Below are 24615 nucleotides of genomic sequence, written 5' to 3'. Positions count from 1 at the left end.
TTATAGGAAATTTCGAATCTGGTAGTTGTAATTTTCTTATGAATTTACGATGAAAATTAATTAGGTGGCAAAAAAAAACGTGTAACACCTACAAAGTTGGTGGATTCAAAATTTCCTCGCTAAATACAAGTAAATTATTCTCTCGTAAATAACACGCGAAGTTTACGTCGTATTTACGAGGAAATACTATTTCCTCGTAAAAAACACGTCAAATTACATCGACTTTACGACGAAATGCTTTTGTCGTTACTTTATGAGGAAATAACGATGACATTATTTTTCCACGCAAGTTTCTCGTAAAATCGACGTAAATTTACTAGGATTGTTTTTCCTCGTTAACTTTCCTCGTTAAGCATGTGTTTTCTTGTAGTGAAACTTTCGTTTTTTTTTGTTATATGTTTGCTAATGTGTTTTATTTTGACTTTTTCAGATGATGCGTTAGTTACATGCAGTGTATGGAGAATGGTTGTTGAAACATGGATGTTGGAATTTTGTGGTTGATCATTTCAAAGGAGCGAGAATGTTATTTTTGAGTGAAGGTTCGACACATGCTGATCTTGTTGCAATGGCTCAAGAAGATTATAATATGGACATGAGCACAGAGTCTATGGAGTTAACCTACTCATTACAACATAGTCTTTGTAAAATTTTAATTGCAAAAATGACCTTAATGGACGACTTTTCTAGAAGTCTACTAGACGACTTCCGTGGATGTCGTCTGCGTCAATGTTTAATAAACTTGCATTTTCTTTAAAACTATAAAGACTTTTTAACATTTTCTTGTTAATTGATGTTTATTAATGAATATTTGGGCTACGGAATGAAATTTATAACTTGATTGGTGATATTTATGAGGTTACCAACATTCACATTAATTAAAGTTTCTAATTGATCCGAGACGACTCAGACGACTTACTGGGGCTATATTCGTAAAAATGACTTCTGTTTTTTTGTTTGGTCACAAGGGGTTGGACTGTAATTTCACAAGGCTTTTATGTTAGTTTTGCATTTGATTCAAATTTGGGTATAGGTTTGGGGTTAAAATCAAGTTGTGGGTTATTTTTGGCAAATTCTCCTAAACATTTCCATAATCCAGTATAAAAAATTCACAATAAACATGTATATGTTCGTTGATTATATAAAATGTGTAATCAAATTTGGATAGAATGGTTGGACAAAGTATATTAAATTCTACTGGTTCAAAAAATTATATTAAAATCTAGAGAGTTAATATAAATGAACGTCTAAGTCTAAAAAAGTTTTGTTATTTTAATTTATTTTAGTAAAATTAGTACATTTCAGATATTTAGTTTTTTAGATATTAATTTTAAAAAGTAGCATATTTAAGTATATAATTGTGATTCAGATATTTTCAGATTACTCAAAATATTTTGACTCAAACTAGGTATGGTTCTATCTATCTGAATATTATTGTTTTGGACCATTCAAGTATTTTCCCAATGTGGTTCGAGTTTGGTATACTTTACGGGTTTGATTCGGTTCTTCGAATACAAATATTTTGATTGATCCTAACCAAAACTTAAAAAAATATTTTAAGTTTTTTAATTTTTAATTTTTTTTAATCAGAAACAATCCCGCTCTTTGAAAGTGCGGGACAAAATCTAGTTGTATTATAAAATTCATTGCTTTAATAAATGATGATTGTCTTTTCACATTCGTTACACACATGACACACCTAACGCTTGGACACAACTTAAATCAAAATTATATTTTAATCAAAATATGTAACTATAGTAACACATTTTCAATTTGATTATGAATTTATGATATACATTATACATTAAAGTAATTTATTATTTTAAAGCAATGACGTTGGTTTTGTTTAGACATGGACATTTCAGATATCAGTTTGGTTTATTCAGTTATTTTGAGTATCGTGTAATTCGAATAGAGGGTTAAAATATCCATTATTACTTGATATATTTCTGATTCCGGTTCCGGTTTGATTATTTCAGGTAGTTCGAATAACTCGGATTAAAATTGGGTATTTTGAATAAAATATCAAATAATTATGATGATTTGAATAAAAATCTTGGACATTTCAGATTATTTTAGATATTTATGATAAAAATATCCGAATACTTTTCGGGTACTTTTGGTAGTTTGGATACTTTATAATAATTTAGTTTTTTTAAAATATTTTTGGACAGTTTTAATAGATTTTTAAATTATAATATATATTTAGTTATATTATATATATATAATTAAAATTTTATCTATTGGGTTACCCGTTCGGTTCTCAGTTTGGTTATTTTGGACTCTGGAATATATGAACCATTTGGGTATTTGAGAATTTCAGTTTCGTTCCAGCTCTGAGTATTTCAGTTCGGTTCCGGTTTGGATCTTCGATTGCAGTTTTTTTGCTCAGGTCTAATTTTGTTTATAAGTTCTAATTTTTTATTTATTCGAAATTAGTCAATTTACTTTATTATTGTTTATTAAAAACTTTTGTCATTTTCAGTAAGGTGTCACAAGGAGATACACTAGTAAATAATCTATTATTTCACCAGGGATTTCACCTAGGAAAGTCATTGAACGAGAGGATGACACGTGTCCGGCGCCTCTGAACGCACAGTTTCATTTAAGCGATCGTGGGCTTGGACAGCGTATTGGTGTGCTTGGGCTCCAAATTTGTGAGATTTACCCGTCCCGCTTAAGTTGAAGTCGGCTCTAACCTTAATACTACTGAATCACAGACAAGAAGTCCGACTCTCCTGATCGTGCAGCGGCCGAGACGGTGACCTCTGCGCTTCTTCTCACGACCTGAAATGGTCTAATTAATAGCTTCGTCATAAATCCCATCGATTCGCTTCCCGACGTTGTGTGGGTTTGGTATAAATATATGTGAGATTCCTCTCCTTTGAACTCATATTCTCTTCTTATCTCTTATATCTCATACTGAATGACTAGGGGGAGTAGTTTGGCTGCGGTTGAGAGAACGGTGATTGAGAAGGTGGTGGAGGAGGGGTGTCACGTGGTGCGGTGGTGATCCGTATTGTGGAGAAGCGAGGGATTGGTTTGAGGAGAGGGAAGGTGAGAGGTTGAGCGGAGTGAGATTGGATAGTCGGAAGAGAAGGGAGAGAGATGGTTGGTGGCGGAGATCTCGATGAGATGCAGCGGAGGAGAGGCAAGCGTGAGGGATGGTTGTGGGAGAATGAAGCGGTGGTGGAGAGAGAGTGAAGTGCAAAGCTCTCCATCGTCGGGAGATTAGAGAGACGTGCAAAGTTTTTTAGTTTTTTTGGTCAGTGGATGTGTGTTTGTTCTCTCGCCGAAGAGCTATGATGAATAGGGGATGTGAAGAAGACAATTAAATTATTAAACATAACCTAAAAAGTCTTCGATTCTTTCTTTTAACCAAATTAAATTATAATTTGGCTCAATACAACTCCAAGATTAACTTTTGAGTCCCTTTAAGAGTACAATCGTAAACACAGCCGACATGTATTTAAGTAGTACTATATCTTTGTTAACAAACGTACAAAACTTTATGGTATTATGAATTTCTTATAAAAATTTGTCTGTGGATTTTATTTGTTAAGTTAAAAAATGTTTTTAAAATAGGCATTATGATAAATGATTATATTAATTGTTTAGTTGGAAAACGGAATTAAAGATGAGGCAACAAATATGTTAAGTACGCTAATGTCTGCAATGGTTTGGACTTTGGATGACTTTCATGGTTATTATCTTGGTTCAAATAAAACTTATGAACTTCTTGATTTTCTTATAATAGCAGTGGAAAATGCTTGCATGTGTGTTTCATGTCAATGATGAGATAATCTGAGTCGATTTAGTTTTAATTTATTTATTTTAATTCACAAAATTTTAAAATAAGTGGTTTGATTAAAAAAAAAATTTCATTAAATAAATTTTAAAGTTCTATTAAAAACAATCTACATAAATCTGCTAGACCAAAAATTAACAAAATAAAAAGTCCATTTTAATTTTTTTTTAGTAATTTATATTTTAATAATAAATGTAAATATACGTATAATATTGAAATACAGTAAAATGATAGAACTAAAAATAAATATAATAGAAAATCATGGGCGTAGCCCGGGCCGACGCTAGTTTTGAATAAATATATGATTTAGAAAAACAAATGAAAATTATTGTTACTTTGATTTCTCGTTATTAGTAACTTCTGTGTATAAAATATAAGTCTAGCTTAAAATGTATAAATTTGAATGATACTCCAATTATTTTTATGAATAGTGTTACAGTTGTGTTTACACAATTTTCTATTTGAAATTTAAAATTGAATTTTTAAAAATAATTCAAAATTTAAGTTCTAATTCAATATTAGTATGCTTAAATGATTGTTTTGCGTATGTGAAAAGTATTGTCAAAATATATGTGAAGCAGATAGACGGAATAACTATAACCTTTTACATTTTTTTAATAACTAGAGTTTAACCCGTACATGTGTGCAGATTTTTTTTATTTTATAAATATACCTTTATTATTATCCTAAAAATTTTAAATGTATTATTTACATTTTATTTTTATATTATTATGTAACTTTTTAATCTTATTGTTTAGGTTTCTTATTAAATTATTATTAAACAGTGATTTATTTTATAGATTTTATATTTTTATGGATTGTTATAACTTTTTGGAATTTGGTACAATAAATTCATAATCTGAAATAATCAAATAGAGAATCTTCTTCTAAATATGTTTTTAAATATATATGCTGTAGATATAAATTTTTTTAACATATATTAATATTTTATTTTTGTATAAAAATATTAAATAGTTTACAAATTTTTACTCGTTTAATGGTGAAAGATAATTTATTTAAATGAAAGTGTTTAAAAATAATAAAATAGGTTAGTTTTTCATATATAGTTCATATGATATTTTTATTTTAATATAATATAGACTATAATTATAACATTTATTAAAAATAACTTAGAATTTTTTATTTATAATAAAATTTTAATTAACATTAGTTTATAATAATATTATATTATTAATTACAAAATTAAATAATTCTTTATTTAATAAAAATATTTTAAATTTTTAGTAGGTTTTTGTTAGATTTTTTTTCAACAGGTTTTGTTATAACTAAGAATAAAATTCAGATTTATATTTAAACCTTATTTAATATTGATATCCTTATTTATTCATATTTTCTAGAAATGTTATATATTTAATTGGTTAATCTAAATAATCAAATATGTCATATTATGCAATTAATTAAATGGTCCTACTATGACATGTCAATAGTAGATAAAATGTGTCTCTATTTTAATAGAATATATATAAAGGTTTTTACAAATAAAAACAAAAATCTTGACCAAAATTAAATCAAGTTGGAATGGATACAAATCTTGACATTCATTATTTAAGATTTGTTTTGACATCATATTATTTAAGATTATTAAGTTGGAATGGATGAAAGATAGATCATTCAGTGGAATGGAGTTACTACTGTTACTAACAATTTAATATTGTTGCCTAAGACTATAAATTGAATAGATAGATGTATATATAGGTGTGTGTGTGACATTAGAATGAAAGCATAAAAATAGAAATCATTAAAAAGGAAAACATGGTGTCTAGGAAAGTGCTCCTTCTAGGCCTTTTGATGTGTCTTTCATGTGAGCAAAATCTTTTAAACTTTTAACTTTTAACTTTTATCACATTTTCATAGTATTCTTGAAAGTTTTACATGATAATCATTTATGCCCAACACTTTATTATTATTTTGTTACTCTAATAATTCAGAATCTCTTATCACATCAGGGTTGTGGGTAGCTAAAGCATTGGAAGGAGATGCAAAATTTAGGGACGACGTGACAGATGTACCGATACAAACACAACGTGGAGGATCTTGCGACAATGATGGCGTTTGTCAAGCTTTTTGTCCAGGCTGTGCAGTAACAAGATGTATCTTCAAACAATGTGTTTGCGAGCAATGTATCCCTCCGAAACCAAAGTTACGTGTTAGAAGAGATGCAACGACGGAAGATGGAGGACAGACTTGCGACGACGACAACACTTGCATTAAGAACTGACCCCGCTGTGCTTTTGTTCAATGTATCGACCGAAAATGTTTTTGCATTAAGTGTTCCTCTCATTCACTACCAAATTTACTTGCTTAAATCATATTCGTAACCTCTCTATACTGAATAAAATATATATTTATATTTTTCGGTTTGGCTTGTGGTGGATTCGGTTTGAGTTCAATTTGGTTTGTATTTGGGTCATTTCAGCCTTTTTAATTTCTTTCTAATTCAGTAAAACCAATTTATAAATCACAAAAAAAATCTTTATTTCATCACGAAAGTCATTAAATTCTCCATTTTAATAGTAAAAACAAATGTCAAAAATAAACACATGGAAAATGTAATCTAAAAAAATTAAATCATCATTCTGAAACCTGATATGATATCATGTTTAGTTTTTCAATTTTGTAATCCCCTATGCATTATTTAAAGTTATTTTGACACATATTTTATGTATAATCACACTTTCAATAAATAAATGTGACATAGCATACTAGAAAATATAACATGAATTATGGTTAAATATGACAAGGACAATTACATTTAATACTTATTTATATTTTTGATAGTTGGTTTAAAATATAGTAGTAAATTATACATCGTCATTAAAGTAAATCTATTCAAATATGACATTAAATTATAATAATAGAAATATAATAATATTTTACAAATTTTAAAATATTATTTATTTCTATTTTATAATTATACAATTTTGCTAATTAAAAATATTTCAATTATTCTTACAATTCTTTTAAAAAATTATATAATTTTATTTGTAATATTATAACTTTTTATATATATATTTACAAATTTTAGTATTACTGTTTGGTTTTGCTTTTTGATAATTATACAACTTTAATATCAGATTTTTTATTCATTTAAACAAGTTGATTTAATATATTTTATCCAAAAATAGAAAAAAATATATCTAAGATTGTAATTTTAAATATATACATATATATTCTTAAATATAATTTCAAATAATAAAATTGTTTATTTTATCTTAATTTTATGTTCAGTTAAATCAAAATTTGGATTAAAATATGGGTAAGAAAAGAATAAAATCTAAAATAAAAATAAAATTTTATTTTATTTTGAATATAATTTAAATTTAAAAAAATTAATACTATGCAGGAAAACACCTAGAAAAATCATGTTTTCCATTGTTGGTTGTATTTTTTCTATTCATATATAAGTAAAATATAGAAATTGAATCTAATAGTTTTAAACCAATATCTATAAACCTAGTATAATATTTAGTTAACCTAGTTAAATATGCAAAATTTGGATTTTCAGTTCAACTATAAACATCACCGAACCGAACCATTCAGTTAAATTGAGATATATATTTGGTTTAGTTTGGGTCAATTTTGGTTCGATTTAATTTTTTTTTCCCACCCAAACTAAAACCCATACATAAGATTGGACCAATACCAATAGTAAGAATTAGCTTTGACATGACACTAGAGATTTCTAACACACGCAATATTAAATAGATCTTGAACAATGCTCATAAGTGCTGTAACAAAACAGAGTTTGAAACAATAACAAATCACCATTGTAAGACAGTTAAACACATAGACAACATCAACAACAATAATGACTTAAATACAGAGAAACAGTGATTTCTTGCAGAAGAAGGTAGAGACTGGGGAGGCCCAGCACCGTTAGGGCTCTGTTTTCCCCTAGAGGCAGTAGTATTTTCCTTGGAGCAAGCAAAGTTACAACGGCTAGGACGAACAATTCTGTACACACCCGTGCTTGTGAGCAAATGTATGTCCTTGTTATTGTCTTGTCCAAAAGAGTAGATGTAACCAAGTGCAGGTCCTGAGTCAGCTCCTCCTGGTGCCGCGGTGCACTTCACCGGTGAATCTTGGCTGCATTTAAATGGTATTTGAGAGTCAGTGAAGTTACCGCTACCTTCTGGTGATTCTATTGCTGCCCACATCGCGTTTGCATAAAGATCTGCATACAAGTACCTGAAACAAAACAAAAACGGTTGATGATTTAGGGTCAGGGTTTAAAATTATGTATTTATTGTTTAGGGTTTAGTATTTTGACTTACGTGCCGTAAGAGCAAGGATCAATGTTGGAACGATAGAAGTAACCACCAATAATGGAAGCAGATCCTTCATGTTTGTTAACTTCGGAGTGGTTGTAACCAAGAATAGGAAAAGTCAGGTTAGAGATCTCAGAAACATTCTCTCCGAAAGGCGATAAAGGAGAGAAAACATAAGGTCCTTCATAGATTCTCCAGCCATAGTTTCCACCCATTGTTATGATATCAACTTCTTCATATGTATCCTGTTACATACTTTTTCTTTAACTCAGCAACCTTATCTTAAGAGTCTGATGCTTAAACAGCAAGAAAGAAACAAACCTTTCCGACATCTGCACACAAGAAGTACTCCGGTCTCTCAGAATCAAAGCTGCAACGCCACGGGTTTCGAAGCCCTAAAGCATAAATCTCACCTTGTTCATCTGCTGCATTGCCTTGGAAAGGGTTGCTCTTTGGGATAGAGTAGTTTCCCCATAAACCTAGCTCAGAGATTTCAGATACGCCTGCAAAGTCATATCACAGAAAGTAAGTACAAAGACACCAAACACAAACTCTCTAATACCAAACTGTTTCCGTCTCTTAACTTGGCATAACATCAACATCAAGCCTCAAGATTTTGCCAAGCAATGACTTCTTGTTCTGTGCAAAGTTGTGAGTATCTGAAACTCCTCCTCCATCACCAGTCATGAGATACAAATACCCATCAGGTCCAAAGAGTATCTGACCACCGTGAGACGACGAATAAGGAAGTCCCATAGTGAAAATCCTCCTCACCTCAGATGCCTTACCAGTCTTTGCCTACACAACAAGCAATCTTTGTTAGTTCCTTGGTCTGCAAGAAACTCATTTTTTGATTGAAACTACACAAAATCTTGGATTCTTTACCGTTGAAGGGCTTGAGGAAGTACCGTTTGCGGTATACTCAGCCACAACGGTCTGATAACGACAAGGCTGGTCACCATCGTCTTTGGGAAGCTTAGAAGCATCACAGTTTACATCAGAGTTACAAGCACAACGACCAGTGCAACCAGGAGACTTGACTTTATCACAGTTAAAAGACGCGAAGAACCTCCCGTTCTCTGCGAACTTAGGATGAAACGCCATCCCCATCATACCAAACTGCGTATCGAAACTGACTTGATCGGTTATGTCAACAAAAGGAGTTGACTCATCGAGTTCCATCGCTTCACCTGAGTCTTGATCCGGTATTGTACCTAACCATATCTTACCAGGTTGGTTAGAGAAGAAGGCTCGGTTTGAACCATCAGGATGAGCTACCATGTTGAGGTAAGACCCGGTTCCTATCTTCTCAACACATATCCCTTGAGGTGGCTTTATATCAGTTTCTTGGTTAACCGATTCACCATTGAAGCATTTGGTTGTGTTGTTGTTGTTGGTTTTCTCTGGTCCACCAAAGGCGGTACAGAACTCGGTTTGGGATTTCCAGAGATCCGTTAACGTTGAGGGGGTTGAAGGGGAAGTAGCACCGCCTAGTAGAGTGGGACTAAAGGGAGAAGAGACGATGGAGATGTTCTGACATGTGTCCCATAGCTTTGAGCATAAGTCTTGTGAAGTTGAGTTGCATAGAATTGGAATTGGAGAAGTTTCATTACCAAACAGTTGTCCAGAGAATTGGTCACATTTCTGGTGAATATACTCATGAGATTCAGAATCAAAACAAATCAAACTATTGCAAGATTTGAAACAGAGAATCTTGAATTCAAGAAAATGGGTAAGTGAAAAGACCTGTACTTACCGCACAGAGAATGGATTTGAGAAGGGAAGAACAGTTTGAGTCAGAGATGTTCATGGAGTTGAAGCGATTCTGTAGTTCAAGATCATCTTTGGAGTTGCAGCAAGTTTTTCCTGAGTAGGAATCGCAGAACTCAAGTGTCTGGTTGGTGCTGACTTGAGTCTCTGACCAAAAAAGAGACAAAAACTCAAAACGACATGAACACAACAACAATTGAACTCAAAACGACACGAGACTTACTTGAATCTGAGCAAAGAGGATGAGAAGTTGTTGAAGAGAGTAGAAGCAGAAAAAAGATAGTGATGGCTTGATTTATTTTTGCCATCTTAGAGCTATGCAACAACACAAACTTGTCTTTGTTTCTCTCACAGCCATAGGAGATTCAAGGCTATATATATATATATATATACATGTGTCGTGTGTGTGTGTGTATATTTGGTTAAGGAGGTAGGAACGTAGTGGTAGTAGTCTAAATACGAAATAGACGTTGAATAATTTGTCCATAATAATAAAGAACTCTTAAAGAGAGAAAGTAAATTAAATTCATGGATAGGGTGAGGACGGTTACGCTAATTTGTCTATCTCGAATAAATCCGTGACAGTCTATCTCAAATATTATACATTTTTTGTATTAATTTGTCAACCCTGTTCTCGAAGTTTGATTTGGCAAAAAAATGTACAACTTAGAAAATAAACATAACATTTTTCATATTTTATTATTATATTATCTATGTTTCGTTTAATCTTATGAAATCAATAATTTAATTTTCTATTTTTATTTTTATCTTAATACCATAACTAAGTTTATATAAGTATTTACTTCGACGGAAAAAACTTCGACTACGTCTAACCAATAACACAAATTTTTAACAGTTTAAATAATTAACCTTATATAAACATAATCAATTTATTCCAATACATCATTGTATAACATGTAATATATCATACAATAACTTTTACTTTGTAAATATCTATAGACTCAAGATTAAAAACACTTTTAGTCTTATCATCCCTCCCACGCGGGTCATCACCTGATAGTTATTAATGGACAATGCGATGATCTAGTTTCTGACAAATTATTGATTAATCATTTATAGTGTTTGATATTGAAAGAATTAGATTGAAAGGCAGTTTTATGTTTTATTAACACAATAGGCCAGTTTCTTCTACCAAGATACATTTCTCTCACTTCTTCCATGATTCCTAACTAAATCAGTTACTCACTAGTTAAATCATAATCAGTTTCGCTTTTTCACTCTTCTTCTTTCTCATATCTTATTTTCTAATAAATGGAATAAAAAAATAAATTTCACTTTCTTCTTTCTCGTATCTTATTTTCTTATACCTCAATTTTTTTTTCCAACTTTTTTTTTGATTTATACATCATAAGCACTCCTCCTCCACGATTGAAAATTGTAACCTTAATCATCTTTGCCTTCATCTGTGAACAACCGCTATTTATTCTCCAACGAGAGTTTCATTGTCGGCAACCTCAAACCACAAGCTCTATTACAACATAGCTCTACCGCCGCTGTGGTCGTAGAGCTATTATTGTACAAGCTAATCAGTGTACATATGAATTAATGTACATGTAGATAATGAAATATTTTTGTACATGGTATAGTGTACACATCAAATGACTAATAAAATTTTAGCTTTATTTCTTATGTACACTCCGTAAAACCTTAGCAGTATGTTTATACAGTTATATATTCATAGTGAATTTGTACATCATATTTGTGTACACGAGTACAATGGCTGGAATGTGTACACAATGTCATAGTGCATTTGTGGGTTTCATATTCATAGTGTATTTGTGAAATGCGTACACAATTACAATAGGTTTCACATTCATGTGTACACAATGTCATAGTGCATTTGTGAAATGTGTACACTAGTACAATGGCTGAAATGTGTATACAATGTCATATTAATAGTGCATTTGTACATTAAAAAACTCTAATTATTGATGTATGGAACATTAGGCAACAAAAAGAGGAGAAAATACTTATCTACATTGTTTAAATACTGTTTCTAATGTGTTAAGAACTCTAATGTTGTAGGTTTTCTATCTAAATAACTAAGCCTCCGCGACTTCATGAACTCACATAAAGTTAACACAATGTACATGTGAACTTTTTCCTTCTTCACATTTTCCTTCTTTCCATGTACACGCAGGGTCGGGGCATCCTTGAAATTTGACTGCACATAAATATCATCCTTCACATCTCGTTTAAGAGTTTTTTGATTAGTGTGTGTGTTTTCATGCTAGCTTTATGGTAGGTCTTAGCTTAATTAATTTATGGTTGTTTTACATATGTACAGTTGTACACTGTCATATTTCTCGTACACATGTACACCACCATATTTTATGTACACATGTACGCTATTATACATTATCATACACACGCACAGTGAAGATGAATTGAATTTTGACGGGTGTACATATAAATCGTTGTACATGTGGATAATAAATTGTGTGTACATAATGTCATGTACAAAATGTAATGTATATATGACTATATACATATATCAAAACAACAATGTACACAATAAATGACTCATACTTTAATGTTATAATTTTAATGATATTTAGTATTTTATGGATATTTAGCATCTCATTTAGCTTATTTTTTTCATTTAAAGATGTATTCATATATATAGCTTATTTTTTTACCATTTAAAAGATGTTTATTTGCGAGTTAAGGCAAATAAGGATGTTTATAGAAACATATGGGGCATAAACAAAATAAAACAATACCACAGGGACTAATGATGCAAAAAAACGAAATATTTGGTTGGTCTATATTGCACATTTTAAAGTATCGGGGCAAATTCGTGAAAAAACTTAAACTGATTAAAAGTTTCAGACAAATTGGAGAATAAGAAAGAATGGGAGGACCATAGTTGCAAATAATCAAAAATTGTCCATTGTTGCTCCCATCAAGCTTTCTCTTTGATCTGCAACTGAAGCCATGACGATTCCGGCGACCATAACTCCTATCACGCGCATGAAGTTCACAGCGAGAAGGAGACGACTTGACTTTGAAGCGAATTACGGTACAGCTCTGTTGGAATTTTGATCACAGTTTGAGGTCACATACAACAGAGCTCTCCGGCTGCTCCATCACGTTTTCTCTCCGGAGTCTCTGGTGCTCCGCGATTAAAACCATGGCGATTCTGGCGGCGATACTCTGGAATCAAACTCGCGATTTGAGGTCCGACACGTTTTTTTCCAGATGCTCCATCACTTCCATATAACATATTTGTTTCGGATGCCATAGCCTACAAATCAAAATAAATTTAACAGTTACAGATTAAAAAAAAAATAGATCTTCTTCATTTAAGCTTTTGAAATTCAAACAGAATAAAAAACGTGGCTAAAACACAGAATAAAAAAACTGTAGAAGGTAACTAAATCAGTAACTAGGTTTTTTTGTAGTTGATTTTAGTGTTGTAATTAGCCACCAAAAATTGTCTTAGTAGAACAAACTGCTTTATAGTGTAATAAAAACTTAAAAACTGACCTAGACTGTTAATAACTTTATTAGGTTATTTACGCTCTAAGACAGTTTTAAGTTTTTAATAACACTATATGACAGTTATGACTACTGAGGTAGTTTTTCTTAACTAAAGGCACTCATCTAACTAAATGGTCTTATTTTTTTTGAAAATTAGTCACCTTTCTTATTTTCTCGGGACTAGACATTTGAAACCTAAAATCTAATTAAATTTTTTTAGAAATTATCAAAGCCTCTTCTTCACATCGTCGCAACTTTCCACCGTATCCGGAGCAAGTGGTTGCCATCGAGCTTACACTGTCGGGGTCTGTTGTGGGTCATTGGGTCGGGTTTTTTTTCGCCTTCGCAACACTTCCTTCTCCGCCGCCGCAACACTTCCTTCGATATGTTGTATTGTGTCTCAACTCATCTTTTCTCATCATGATTCATTGTCGCCGTGACCTTCATGCCTCTCTTATGCGCTCTGAAACTGGCAGGATAAGCTTGAGAGCAACAATGACTAATTTCGACATTTTTGCATATTTGGTCCCTAAACTTAATTGTTATTTATTTTGTAACCCCAATACTTTTTAAATGTGAAAATTGATCCTTAATTTTGTCTCAAACTTCAGAAATTACATTTTAACCTCTTGTAGTACGAATACATCTATGAAAATACAATTAAACTAAAGACACACCTAAATGACTTAAATGAACAAAAACAAATATGAAGTATCAAAAACAAATGTACACCGAATTGTACGACAATACACATGTACAACAGAAAACTATATACACAAATATTTTTACCATCCATATGTACAACAATACACATGTACATCAGATTCACATGTACAGCTGGTGAATTTTTCGGATAGATTTGAAATTTGCAATTTTAAATGAATTAAATGAACTAAAATCAAGTGCTAAAAATGAATTAAATGAACTAAAATCAAGTGCTAAAAATCATTAAGATTATTAGTTATGAATAAAACATGTAATTATGTGTACATCAATTGTCATATATGTTACTTTAGTTTGATTGATTTATTTTGTTGTTTATTTTGACATTTTAAGTAAGCAACAGTCAATCCATCTATATCTTAAAGACACCACATATTTCCAATCACCTTCTATGTATATGTGTACACGAAATGCGGTGTAGAAAATCACATTGTACACAAAACAACAATCTTTCTACACGGAAGCATGCTCGCATATTGAAACAAATCGAAGGGACGAGATTTGCAGAAAATATTTCATAGGCACACATGGTTATGCATTAAAAGCTAGGTCTTGGAAGGGTATTATTCTTGTTTAAACACATCTAAAGGTGTTTGCATGTTTAAAATATTTACTTTCAAAGAAATTTACATGTACACTTATGTTTTTTGACTATCGACAAGGGCTAACATGAACAATATACATATTATATTTTATCAGATATTTACATGTACACATATGTTTGAGATACATGTTAGATGTCCAACATGTTGTAAAGTTATGTATATTCGTTAGTGTACATGTGTACATTAAAGGTTGGTGGCGCACATGTGTACAACAAATTTGGTAGTGTACATGTGTACAACACAGGAAAATTAGTTTACATGTGTACAACACTAAATTAAGAGGTTATATTTGCAATTTTCAAAGTTAAAAGCCGAATGGAAAACTTCCAAAAGTTCAAGGACTCGTTCGTGTAATCAGGGAAGGTCTGGTATGTACAATTAAAAAGTCAGGAGTCAATTTGAAAGGGATATATCTGCAAATCAAAAACTTTGGAGGGCAAAAATGAATATACTCAAAAGTCGAGGGGCCAGATGTGAAATAAAGCCAAAAGTGGCCATTGTTGCTCATCGAGCTTTCGCGACCCGCGGTGGTGAATCGTTATTCGGTGGTGGATCACTTCAGAAGATAAGCATAAATCGACGGCGAAACTGCAAAGGCGAGACGGTGAGACGGTGAGACGACTTAGACAGAGGTGCTGTAATCGAGGGTTTGACGGATGAGTTGCGGCATAGACAAAGTCGAATGTGATCCCGAGCTCGAACCACCACTGTTTCACTTTGCGGTGAATGAGAAGAGAGGACGTTTTGACGGCGGCGACGTCAGAGACGAGTTGCAAAACACATGCCGAAGACGAGAATGAACGCGACAGCTTGGAGATCGAGTTTGGTTTAGCCTCCCCTGCGGTTTTGAAGCAATAACAGAGTACGGCGGCGCGAGAAAACGTAAACGCCATGATTGAAGCTTGAATCTATCACAATGTTGGCGTCATTGTATACATCATGATTATATCATCATGAGAGATATAACTTGACATATCTTAAAAGATAGATTGAATAATAAAGATACTGATTATAAACATATTTTCTTAAAAGAAAGTTATGAAAAAAACAACATTCATTTTACAAAAAAATGAAGAACTCGAGAAAAGGAAACGAAGAAGAAGATATATGGGACCCACTTTCTTTTTTTTGCTAAGAAGAGATGTGATTAAATCCCGTAGAAATCATAGTTAAAAAAATGAGACTCATTTTCTTTTGTTTACAAGCTATTTAGTTAGTTTATGATTAAGAAGTAAGTTTTGTTAAGAAAAACTACCCTAATAACACAAACTGCTTCATAGTGTAATATTAAAACTTGAAACTGACTTTGAATGTAATATTATTTGTATTTGATGTTAGTGTTATAATTAGCCACCAAAAACTGTTTTAGTAGCACAAACTGCTTGAAAACTGACCTAGACTTTTAATAACTCTTTGATATTTATATGCATCAGTCACATGGGAAAGCGAACTATATGATTATATTAGACTATTAGTCGTGCTCACATGACACGATCTCACATACAGCCAAATAAAAATTATAATCGATGCACGACCAGAAAATCAATCCAAGCTACGAACTTTATTTTGACGATAAAGAATGAACATTTTGGCACAAGTGGAAATATATGAAATTACCTAACGTGAACATTGGGTCAATTTACTCGCCCAGTGATGTTGACATTTTACGTCTTTACCTTCAATTATTATGTGTTTCCGCGTTTCACTTTCCCACCTGCTTTATAAAAGCTTCGTTGTAAAAAGTTGCCATAGAAGAAACAACTAATAGTATTACTTTAATTTCTCTGTCCTAAGTCACGTGTCTATCCGATTAATATAGCTGCAAAATGGGTGGACTGACCATTGGGTGCCTATGTCCAAATATAAATGAGTCTATTTTGGTGATAACTATTTGTACATGCGGATTATAAATGGATAAGAATCACAAGACCAGTGGTTAATGGACGTTAGTGGATTTAGACTATGTGGACGTGGTCGGTCCAATGGTCACAAAAAGCTAGGGTTTCTAAAATCAAAATTTTTCCGCCAAAATCGCAAAATCAATTTTTTCCGCTAAAATCTTAATATCAAGTTTTTCTGCCAAAACCGCAAAATCGAGTTTTTCCGCCAAAACCGAAAATCGAGTTTTTCCGCCAAAGCCGCAAAATCAAGTTTTTCCGCTAAAACCACAAAATCGGAAAATCGACTTTTCCTGCCAAAACCGAAAAATCGATTTTACCCGCCACAACCGCAAAATTGAGTTTTTCCGCCAAAACCGCAAAATCAAGTTTTCTCGCAAAAACCGTAAATATATTTTTTTCACCAAAACCGTAAAATCGAGTTTTCCGCCAAAACCACAAAATCAAGTTTTTTTTTGCCAAAACCGAAAAATTGATTTTTTTTTTTTTTTCAAAAAAATCGCAAAATCGAGTTTTTTCTCCAAAACTGCAAAATCGAGTTTTTCCGCCAAAACCGCAAAATCAAGTTTTTCGGTCAAAATCGCAAAATCGAGTTTTCCGCCAAAATCGCAAAATCGAATTTTTCCGCAAAAACCGCAAAATCAAGTTTTTCGTTAAAACCGGAATTGTTGTAGTTATAAATTTATGGGTGAATTTAGTCTTATGAACTTGTATTTGTATCTTATAAATTAAAATTAACTTTTCTTATATGGTCCATTATGGATTCTATGGAAGTCCATGTAAATATGGATGTTCGTGGATTTGGTTCTTGATGGACATGGTCCTTAATGGATATGGTCACTCACTGTCCACAAACTATAAATGGACAAACGGATATGGGCTAATGAACATGGGCTCGCCCATCTTGCAGCTCTAGTGATTAATTAGTCTAAGTCATAAGACGTATACACCGATACACTGCCGCAGTGATTGTGGCGATCTATGATAACACATTAGAGCTTCGTTATCCATAGTTTCTTAGGACGAAGTTTCTTAAGGGAATATAAGAAACTGTTTATTAATTTTTAATTAAAAAGTTAATAAACTGTTAAATTACTCTTATAACTTTCACGAATCATCTCGACCCAAGTTGTACGTTTTTTTTGGAACTCAATCCAAGTTGTACGTATAAAACAAGAAGTTTCTAAGGTAATCCTCGTCAGACAAGACAAGAACTGTACCTCACGAGCAAAAACTCAATTTCTTTTCCAAATAAACTATGACCTCTTATTAATATTTAATAACATATTTACATTTAACAAAAAAAGTAAATCACTTAAATATATATACAAAGTTACAAACCTGCCTATTAAATATTTCTCAAAAAAAAAAACCTGCCTATATAAAAGACGACCGAATAATCTGAACAACCCACTACGACTATTATACAATAGGCTCCATCGTTAACAGAAGACCAACTGTAAAGTTATAGTCTACATATCAGAGCGGGGCACGTCGAAGGAAACTGAGCCATGGTCCACAACTTTTCAACCAAATTAATAAACAACAATTGACGGGAACAATCCAAATGGCAAGCCAAAAATGCAAATTGATGTCAACTTGGATCTCCTCGGAGTATCTTCGGAATACACTGTATAACTTCAAATATGAAGTTTTTTTCTCTCCAAAAAGAAATTTCAAAACTTCAAATTTAAAGTTTTGAGAAGTCATGAAACTTCAAATTTTTAGTTTCATATTTTTATTTGTATTTTGATCCCTACAAATACACATCACATTTATAATTCATAAATATTTTCTTGTTTATTATATTTTAATCCTTATAAAAATTATATCTCATAAATATTTTAAGTTTTGTTTACAAAATTTAACTGTACACATAAAATTAAATAAAACTTTAAAAAAAGATTTAAAATATTTAAAAGTAGATTTTGATAACAAAAATATACTAAAGAAACTTAACAAAAAAAACTTTTAAAAAATTACATGAAGACATAACTATCACACGGATTTAAATATTACAACAACACTAATAATCAGGTAAGTTGATCCGGAACCTTCAAAATTTTCAAATATTGTCCAATTTGTTTTGTGTAATTGAAGATGATTGTTATTGTTGTTGATGATGTCTTTTCGTACAATTCTTTCTTGTTCATATTAAATATATTCACGAGTATTAATATCATCGATAAAAGTTAGTCTTTTAGCAATATTTTATGTTTCTCTTTAACTTTCTTGTTCTGATCTAATGTATTTACAAGTATTAATATCTCCTGATTTCAACAATTTTTATCTATAATCTGCAAATTAAAAATGAGGAGAGCTATTTTTACTTCGAAATGCAATAGTAGATCATATATGCATTACGAAAATCACTTTATGGAATAATATGGTATTTTGTTTGAAGTTTAATATTAATTAAGTTATTTTGTTTAAAATTTTATATTTTAATATAATATTTTATTAATTAATATTGTTGTAATATGTTTATATACGTGCTAGTTATTTACAAAATTTTTATGAATTCAAATTAGTTATGACAAATATAAAGACCATATTATAAAATACAAATAGTTTTGAAGTTAAGTTTGAAGTTTTGCTTTTGGAGAAAAACAATTTTAAACTTAAAATATAGAGTTTTAGAACTTCAAAATAGAGTTCATTTTTTCTAGATGCTCTTAGCGACATTTTATCTTAATTGCTTTCCCAATTTCTCACTTACTTTAAGAAAATCTAGTTCATTCAACGGCGTGGACTTTTTTTCATTAATGAACGCATTGGACTTTTGAAATACTAGTCTACATCTTCTAAAACCTTTCAGAGTTTTAGGGGTTATAAGTACATTCTAGAAGCCAAGAGATTGATCTTTTAGACATTTTCAAGCAAACAACTCAGGAAACTCTGCTTTGAATTTGTGCTGTCATGTTTTTTTACTTACAAAGTTACAACAACTAATCAGTAAGACTTATCCAAGAAAAAAAACAGCTAAATTTTATTGTGATCTATGTAGGAATACAGATGATACGAGAATAACGAGAAGAATATAATTTGTCCACGAAGATGATGAAACAAACTGTATCTGCTGATAAATAAGATAAAGTTTCTATTATATAAATATTTTCACGGTTGACTCTACTAACACTTGCAAGGTTTTCAAACTCATTTGTTAGTTTGTTAAGAAAGAATCGTCACTGCTTGAATCATTAGATATTGTTAGTTGTATACATGTGGGATTGCACATAGTGATTTGCTCATTGCTCTCGTTCGACGGCCAACGTAAACTAGTATCATATAGAGTATACTCCATATTCTTAATATTATATATAAAATGTAGTGTGTTCTGAGTGCAAAGACGTATGAATAAGAAAATAATGCAAAAAAGAAAGCACGCGAAGCAATAGTTTTTGTGATGTTAGGTGTTGAGATATTCCATGTTATTTTACTAATCTAAAAGTCTTATGGTTTGTATTCGCACACTGATATATCACTTCCGAAGGCAGATAAGATTTTGCTTTTTCCTTTTTGACTAAAGGATACAAAACTTTTAACTTAATTTAATGAATACAGGAACTGGACCATTTCCGTATTACCCACTTCCAAATTCTTGTCGCTCAGCCTAATGAAGTCTTTGGTTGACCTATAAAAATACTTGCATCATCATGCCATCATTCTGATTATACATCCATCCGTGCATGTGTGTTTCAAATACAACCTATGTTTTTTTTTCTTGAAATTTCCACAAAAAAATAGCAAAAAGGAAAAAGAAAATCTATGACAACTATAGCAAAGGATCTAGTAACTTTTTTTTCCGCAGTTACAAGTAAGGTAACACTAATTTAAAGTGACAGAACAAGAACCTATTCTGGCATTAACTTCCAAGAGTAGCGTCGAAAAGGGGTAATTTGAAATCAATTATTGGCCATATTTCTTACCCAATTTATAGGTAAGATTTTGTCAACGACATGTTCTCTTTGAATGCTACAGCATTTCTACTTTAGAAAATGTTTTCAAACAATGTATTGCTCCAAACTCAAAAAGTAAATATATGTTCAAAGAACAACAACGATGTTTTTAAAAGGACATAAGTCACAGAGCCTAACCATCAAGTGCTCCAAGAGCTTTCATGTCCTCCAAGAAGGCACTGTAAGAATCATCAATGCTCGGTGGCTTTGAAGCTGCAGCTGTCTTGGTTGGCTCTACCTTCACCGGTGCAGCAGAAGCCACCATAGATCTTGGTTTAAAACTTAAGCTCGTGGCTACCGAAGTCTTTGGCTTTGGTTTGGTTACAGCTGCGGATTCTCTTCTGACTCTAACCGAGGCAGGGACCTGTAGATCAATAACAACAAATTAACCATTTGAAAAGATGTACGGACGTCACATGAGACAAAACCACAAAGTGAATTCATGTATATAACTCACCATAGATGTAAGCGCAGGTGTGTGTTGAGCTAGTGGTCTCCTGACAACAGTAGGAGCAGCGGATTTTACATAAGATGGTTTGCTTGGTACATATGGCCTCATCACTAATTGACTGTCTTCAAAACTAGACGGTGGTGGTCCCGGCGGAAGTGGCGGTCTCATCATAGGTGGTGGTCCAGGTGGTGGGCCATACGGTGGCCTAGGGATTAGATGACCACCGTACATTCCAGGATGAGGAGGATGCATATCGTGCGGAGGCGGTGGGGGTGGAAAACGCATCATTCCTGGTGGCAGAAGACCATCATGTTGAAAATTAGTCATTGAAGCCGGAGCTCCTGCAAACGTTGGTTGATGTTGCTGATGTAAAGGTGGTGGAGGTGGTGGTGGTGCAACCATCTGAGATATGTTAGAATTTTGGAAACTACTGGAGTTAGGTTCTGGTGGACCAGTCTCAGATTCGTTGCTTGGAAGCTTGGAGGGAAAGGCAGGTGGTGGAGGCGGAGGGATGGAATGTATATTAGCATTCTGCACAGTGGAGATAAAAAATGTAATCAAGTTTCAATCTGCTACATAAAATCATCTCAGCTACACCATTTAAGATAGCTATTAATAATAGAATGAGGTTTTACCTTGCCCTCGTCGAAGGTTTGAACTGAAGATTCAGGGAACCTGCCATCGCCTTCACTTCCATTTAGAACAGGAGGAGGGAGTTGGGAGGATTGAGGAAGTGGAGGACGAACCAGAGCCAGATCATGTTCATTTGGAGGGGGACCCGGAGGCGGTGGTGGAAATTGTGGATGGGGTAAAGCAAGGCCTGTAGTTGGTGGCAAAGGAGGTGGAGGGGGAAGCGGCAAAGAAGCAGATAAAGCATTAGTACCATCTGGTAGAGGAGGTAGTGGAGGAGGCGGAGGAGGAGCAACCAAGGTGGAGTCTTCTGACTCGGTATTGGAAGACAATGCAGGACCGCTAGATGAAGCACCATCTGAGGAGATTCTAGTTCCTGAAATACGTTAAAACAAATCCTTTTTTTACTAAAGAAAATAAAAAGGATGTAAGAAAGAAATGACTGTTTTGGTTTTGTAGGAAGTAGCAGTAACAAAAGAGATGTACCGATGGATGAATGATACATTGGTGGCTTTCCGGGCGGTGGTGCACCAGTGGGGTTCAAAGTAGGGTGATAATAAACAGAGTCCTGTCATGAAATGCCGAAAAAAGTGAGAGAAGTTTGTTTCAAAATCAAGCAGGGACTGAAAAGAGGAGAAACTAAGTACCTCTGGCTTTAAGTCCTCTTCACCGGCTATTCTTCGTTGAGGAGGCAGGTGACTGCATATAAGATAAAAGAAAACAGGTAATAACTAATAGAAAGCTGATGATGACAACTTTAGCGATCAATGCGTAGAAGAGAGGTAAAAAGAGTAAAGGAATAGAAGGATTAGTATTCACCTGAACATAACAGAGGTAGTAGCCTCTCCTTGCTCCTTCCTTTTCTCCTCATATTCCTGTGAAAACAAAGCCAAAAAAAAAAACAAAAGAAGAGATGCCAAATCAGAGTAAAGCGACGCAAAATAATAAGAACCAAAGTAACCCAAACCAGAGAATTACCTTTCTCTTCTTCTCGACCATTTTGAGAGTATCTTCAAGCTGTCTCTTCTTATGTTTCCTGGCTTTGTCCAGAGCACCTTCAGCCTCTACACCAAATCAACAACCTATGTATTATTTTTCAGAAACATTTGAACTATTGAACAAGTCTATAAACATTCTTCGGGTTTGAGAGACACAGGAGAAACTTGCAAGCCAAGAAGCGGGGAAAAGACAAAGTTTGATTGAATACCCCCAAGAGTGACCACAGAGATAAATCTTACTGAATTAAAGGGAGTAGAGAATGACTTACTAGACATATCTAGTTTCCTGATTTGTTCCTTGATTTGCTCAGGATCCTTCTTCAATATCCCCACCTCTCTCACCTTCTGCCTCTCTTTCTTGTTCTGTTAAAAGAATCAAAACAAAGCTAAAGTATAATAATATTGGTCGAGAGACAATGAGACAAGTCTTGAACACAATATTGGTACAAAAAGCTCATCTTTTTCTAAGTTCGAATCAAAATACAAGTATAATTTAGGGTAAAGGTAAACCTTTTTCATACGCAGATTTATCCACCTGAGCTAATGTTAAATTCTCCAAAACATACTATGAACAACAAAGATATGGATCCAATCGAAATCATACAGCAGATTAAAAAAAATAATAATCCCCCAAATTTTCGAAAGAATTGAATCCGATAACTTACACGTTTGATCTCCCTCTTGCGGATCTGCTTGCGGTAAGCATCAGTAGGGTTCATCACTTTCCCTCCTTTCGTCGTCTTCATCTTCCCGATTTAGGGTTTTGGTTCACAATACAGGACACGTATAATTAGGGTTCTTATCACTTTCTCCACCAAAACTAGTTTTCGATTTCTCAGCTTTGCTCGATCTATCTAATCTTCTACGCGAGGTTGTTGATAACGTCAAAACGGGCCATTATTGTGCTAAGGCCCATTTGTAGTGCTCTTACTGATAGAAAGGCCCATTCTTAATTTTGATTTTTCATTTTTGATCAGATCAGAGATAATATGCACGTTGTTAGGGCAGCCGCATTAATGAACCCCAACCATCATGTGAATTTTTTATTTATTTTTTTTTTTTCGTTTGATTTTTATTTTTTTTTTTTTTTAAAAAAAAAAATTGTCCAATAGTGGGCCGCCACGTGGCGTGGGGCCCGCTGAACAGTAACGACCGGAGTTCACTCCAGCGAGCCTGCACGAGCCGGGTTCATTAAAATCCGATTATTTTAATATTTTTTCTTCTCGAAAAACGTGTGAACTTCTGTCTTGAACCTCCAATGCGGATGGCCTTAACGATAATCATCTTAACCGTCGTTACTTTTTTTCCATAACTGAAATTTTACTTCATGCAAGTTCAAAATTGTTTATAACAACTACTACTAAAGAATTGTTATAAATCATATTGTATTCATAACCGGTCAGGTCCATGACCAGCCCAATACCTAGAGAGAGAGGTGGCCGCATGAGAGAGAGATGTGGTTTAGACTTAGAGAGAAAGAGAAACCCTAGTTTCCTTTTTCCTTGTATTTGTACACTTTTCATATTTATGTTTTTCCTTTTATCTCTTTGTAGTTCTCATATATAAGGGCACCATATGTTATGATTAATAATAAAAACTTATAGATTCTAATCCTTAAGTTTACAACACGTTATCAGCACGATAGCCTCTAGCACTAAGCCCCACAAAATATTTTTCAACTCAGCCAAAAATCATCAAACCCTAAACGAAAAGGAATCTGCCTCGGAACTTCAAAGAGGACGTTCTCCCAAACCGTGAGGATCCAGTAAACGATCAAGATATCAAATCGAAGCCCTTGCCGAGACGAATCAGTCAGTGCAAACCGCTTGTCGATCTGACCATCGACGCGCCCTCACGCACTGATACAGTGCGCGCCGATTTGCTTTGGAAAACAAATCCGATTCCAACAAGGATTTTCTAACCGAACTCAACTCCTGTGCAAGTCTAATATCAACAAGGAGTTCAAGCCGAGAGGAGTTGCTG

At 33.1% G+C, this 24615-nt stretch overlaps 2 protein-coding genes across 3 annotated transcripts; both read right to left on the bottom strand.

Annotated features, from left to right (window-relative positions):
* Window positions 1–7503: 7503 nt before the first annotated feature.
* On the bottom strand, window positions 7504–10291 carry LOC106336401 (HIPL2 protein). The gene is made up of 7 exons (XM_013775232.1): window positions 10088–10291; window positions 9851–10011; window positions 8980–9738; window positions 8679–8892; window positions 8416–8597; window positions 8101–8339; window positions 7504–8014 (listed from the first exon to the last, which is right to left on the bottom strand). Exons 1-7 carry the CDS (start codon window positions 10170–10172, stop codon window positions 7588–7590), a joined length of 2067 nt encoding a protein of 688 aa, XP_013630686.1. The 5' UTR covers window positions 10173–10291; the 3' UTR covers window positions 7504–7587.
* Window positions 10292–20480: 10189 nt separating this feature from the next.
* LOC106336391 (WW domain-binding protein 11) lies at window positions 20481–23477 on the bottom strand. 2 transcript variants are annotated; one of them, XM_013775219.1, is made up of 10 exons: window positions 23298–23477; window positions 23143–23197; window positions 22902–22995; window positions 22613–22698; window positions 22454–22509; window positions 22282–22333; window positions 22121–22202; window positions 21640–22010; window positions 21011–21535; window positions 20481–20917 (listed from the first exon to the last, which is right to left on the bottom strand). In XM_013775219.1, exons 2-10 carry the CDS (start codon window positions 23149–23151, stop codon window positions 20687–20689), a joined length of 1506 nt encoding a protein of 501 aa, XP_013630673.1. In that variant the 5' UTR covers window positions 23152–23197; window positions 23298–23477; the 3' UTR covers window positions 20481–20686. The 2 variants fall into 2 exon arrangements, with proteins under 2 accessions (XP_013630673.1, XP_013630672.1); XM_013775218.1 differs by lacking the exon at window positions 23143–23197.
* Between the last annotated feature and the right edge of the window lie 1138 nt (window positions 23478–24615).

Source organism: Brassica oleracea, chromosome C3 (genome assembly GCF_000695525.1).
Source record: "Brassica oleracea var. oleracea cultivar TO1000 chromosome C3, BOL, whole genome shotgun sequence".
Lineage (NCBI taxonomy): Eukaryota > Viridiplantae > Streptophyta > Magnoliopsida > Brassicales > Brassicaceae > Brassica > Brassica oleracea.
The sequence above is the reverse complement of the archived record's forward strand: the minus strand, read 5'-3'. Positions and strand labels throughout refer to the sequence as shown.

Bases quoted from the DNA above. Each gene is read 5' to 3' on its own strand.
- LOC106336401 (XM_013775232.1), bottom strand. From the start codon at position 10,172: ATGGCAAAAATAAATCAAGCCATCACTATCTTTTTTCTGCTTCTACTC. The intron at 10,012-10,087 runs GTAAGTCTCGTG...TTTTTTGGTCAG, and splicing joins TCCTCTTTGCTCAGATTCAA to AGACTCAAGTCAGCACCAAC. The intron at 8,598-8,678 runs GTTAAGAGACGG...ATGACTTTGCAG, and splicing joins TGATGTTGATGTTATGCCAA to GCGTATCTGAAATCTCTGAG.
- LOC106336391 (XM_013775218.1), bottom strand. From the start codon at position 23,378: ATGAAGACGACGAAAGGAGGGAAAGTGATGAACCCTACTGATGCTTAC. The intron at 22,203-22,281 runs GTACTTAGTTTC...ATTTCATGACAG, and splicing joins AAGAGGACTTAAAGCCAGAG to GACTCTGTTTATTATCACCC. The intron at 21,536-21,639 runs GTAAAACCTCAT...TCCACTGTGCAG, and splicing joins AAACCTTCGACGAGGGCAAG to AATGCTAATATACATTCCAT.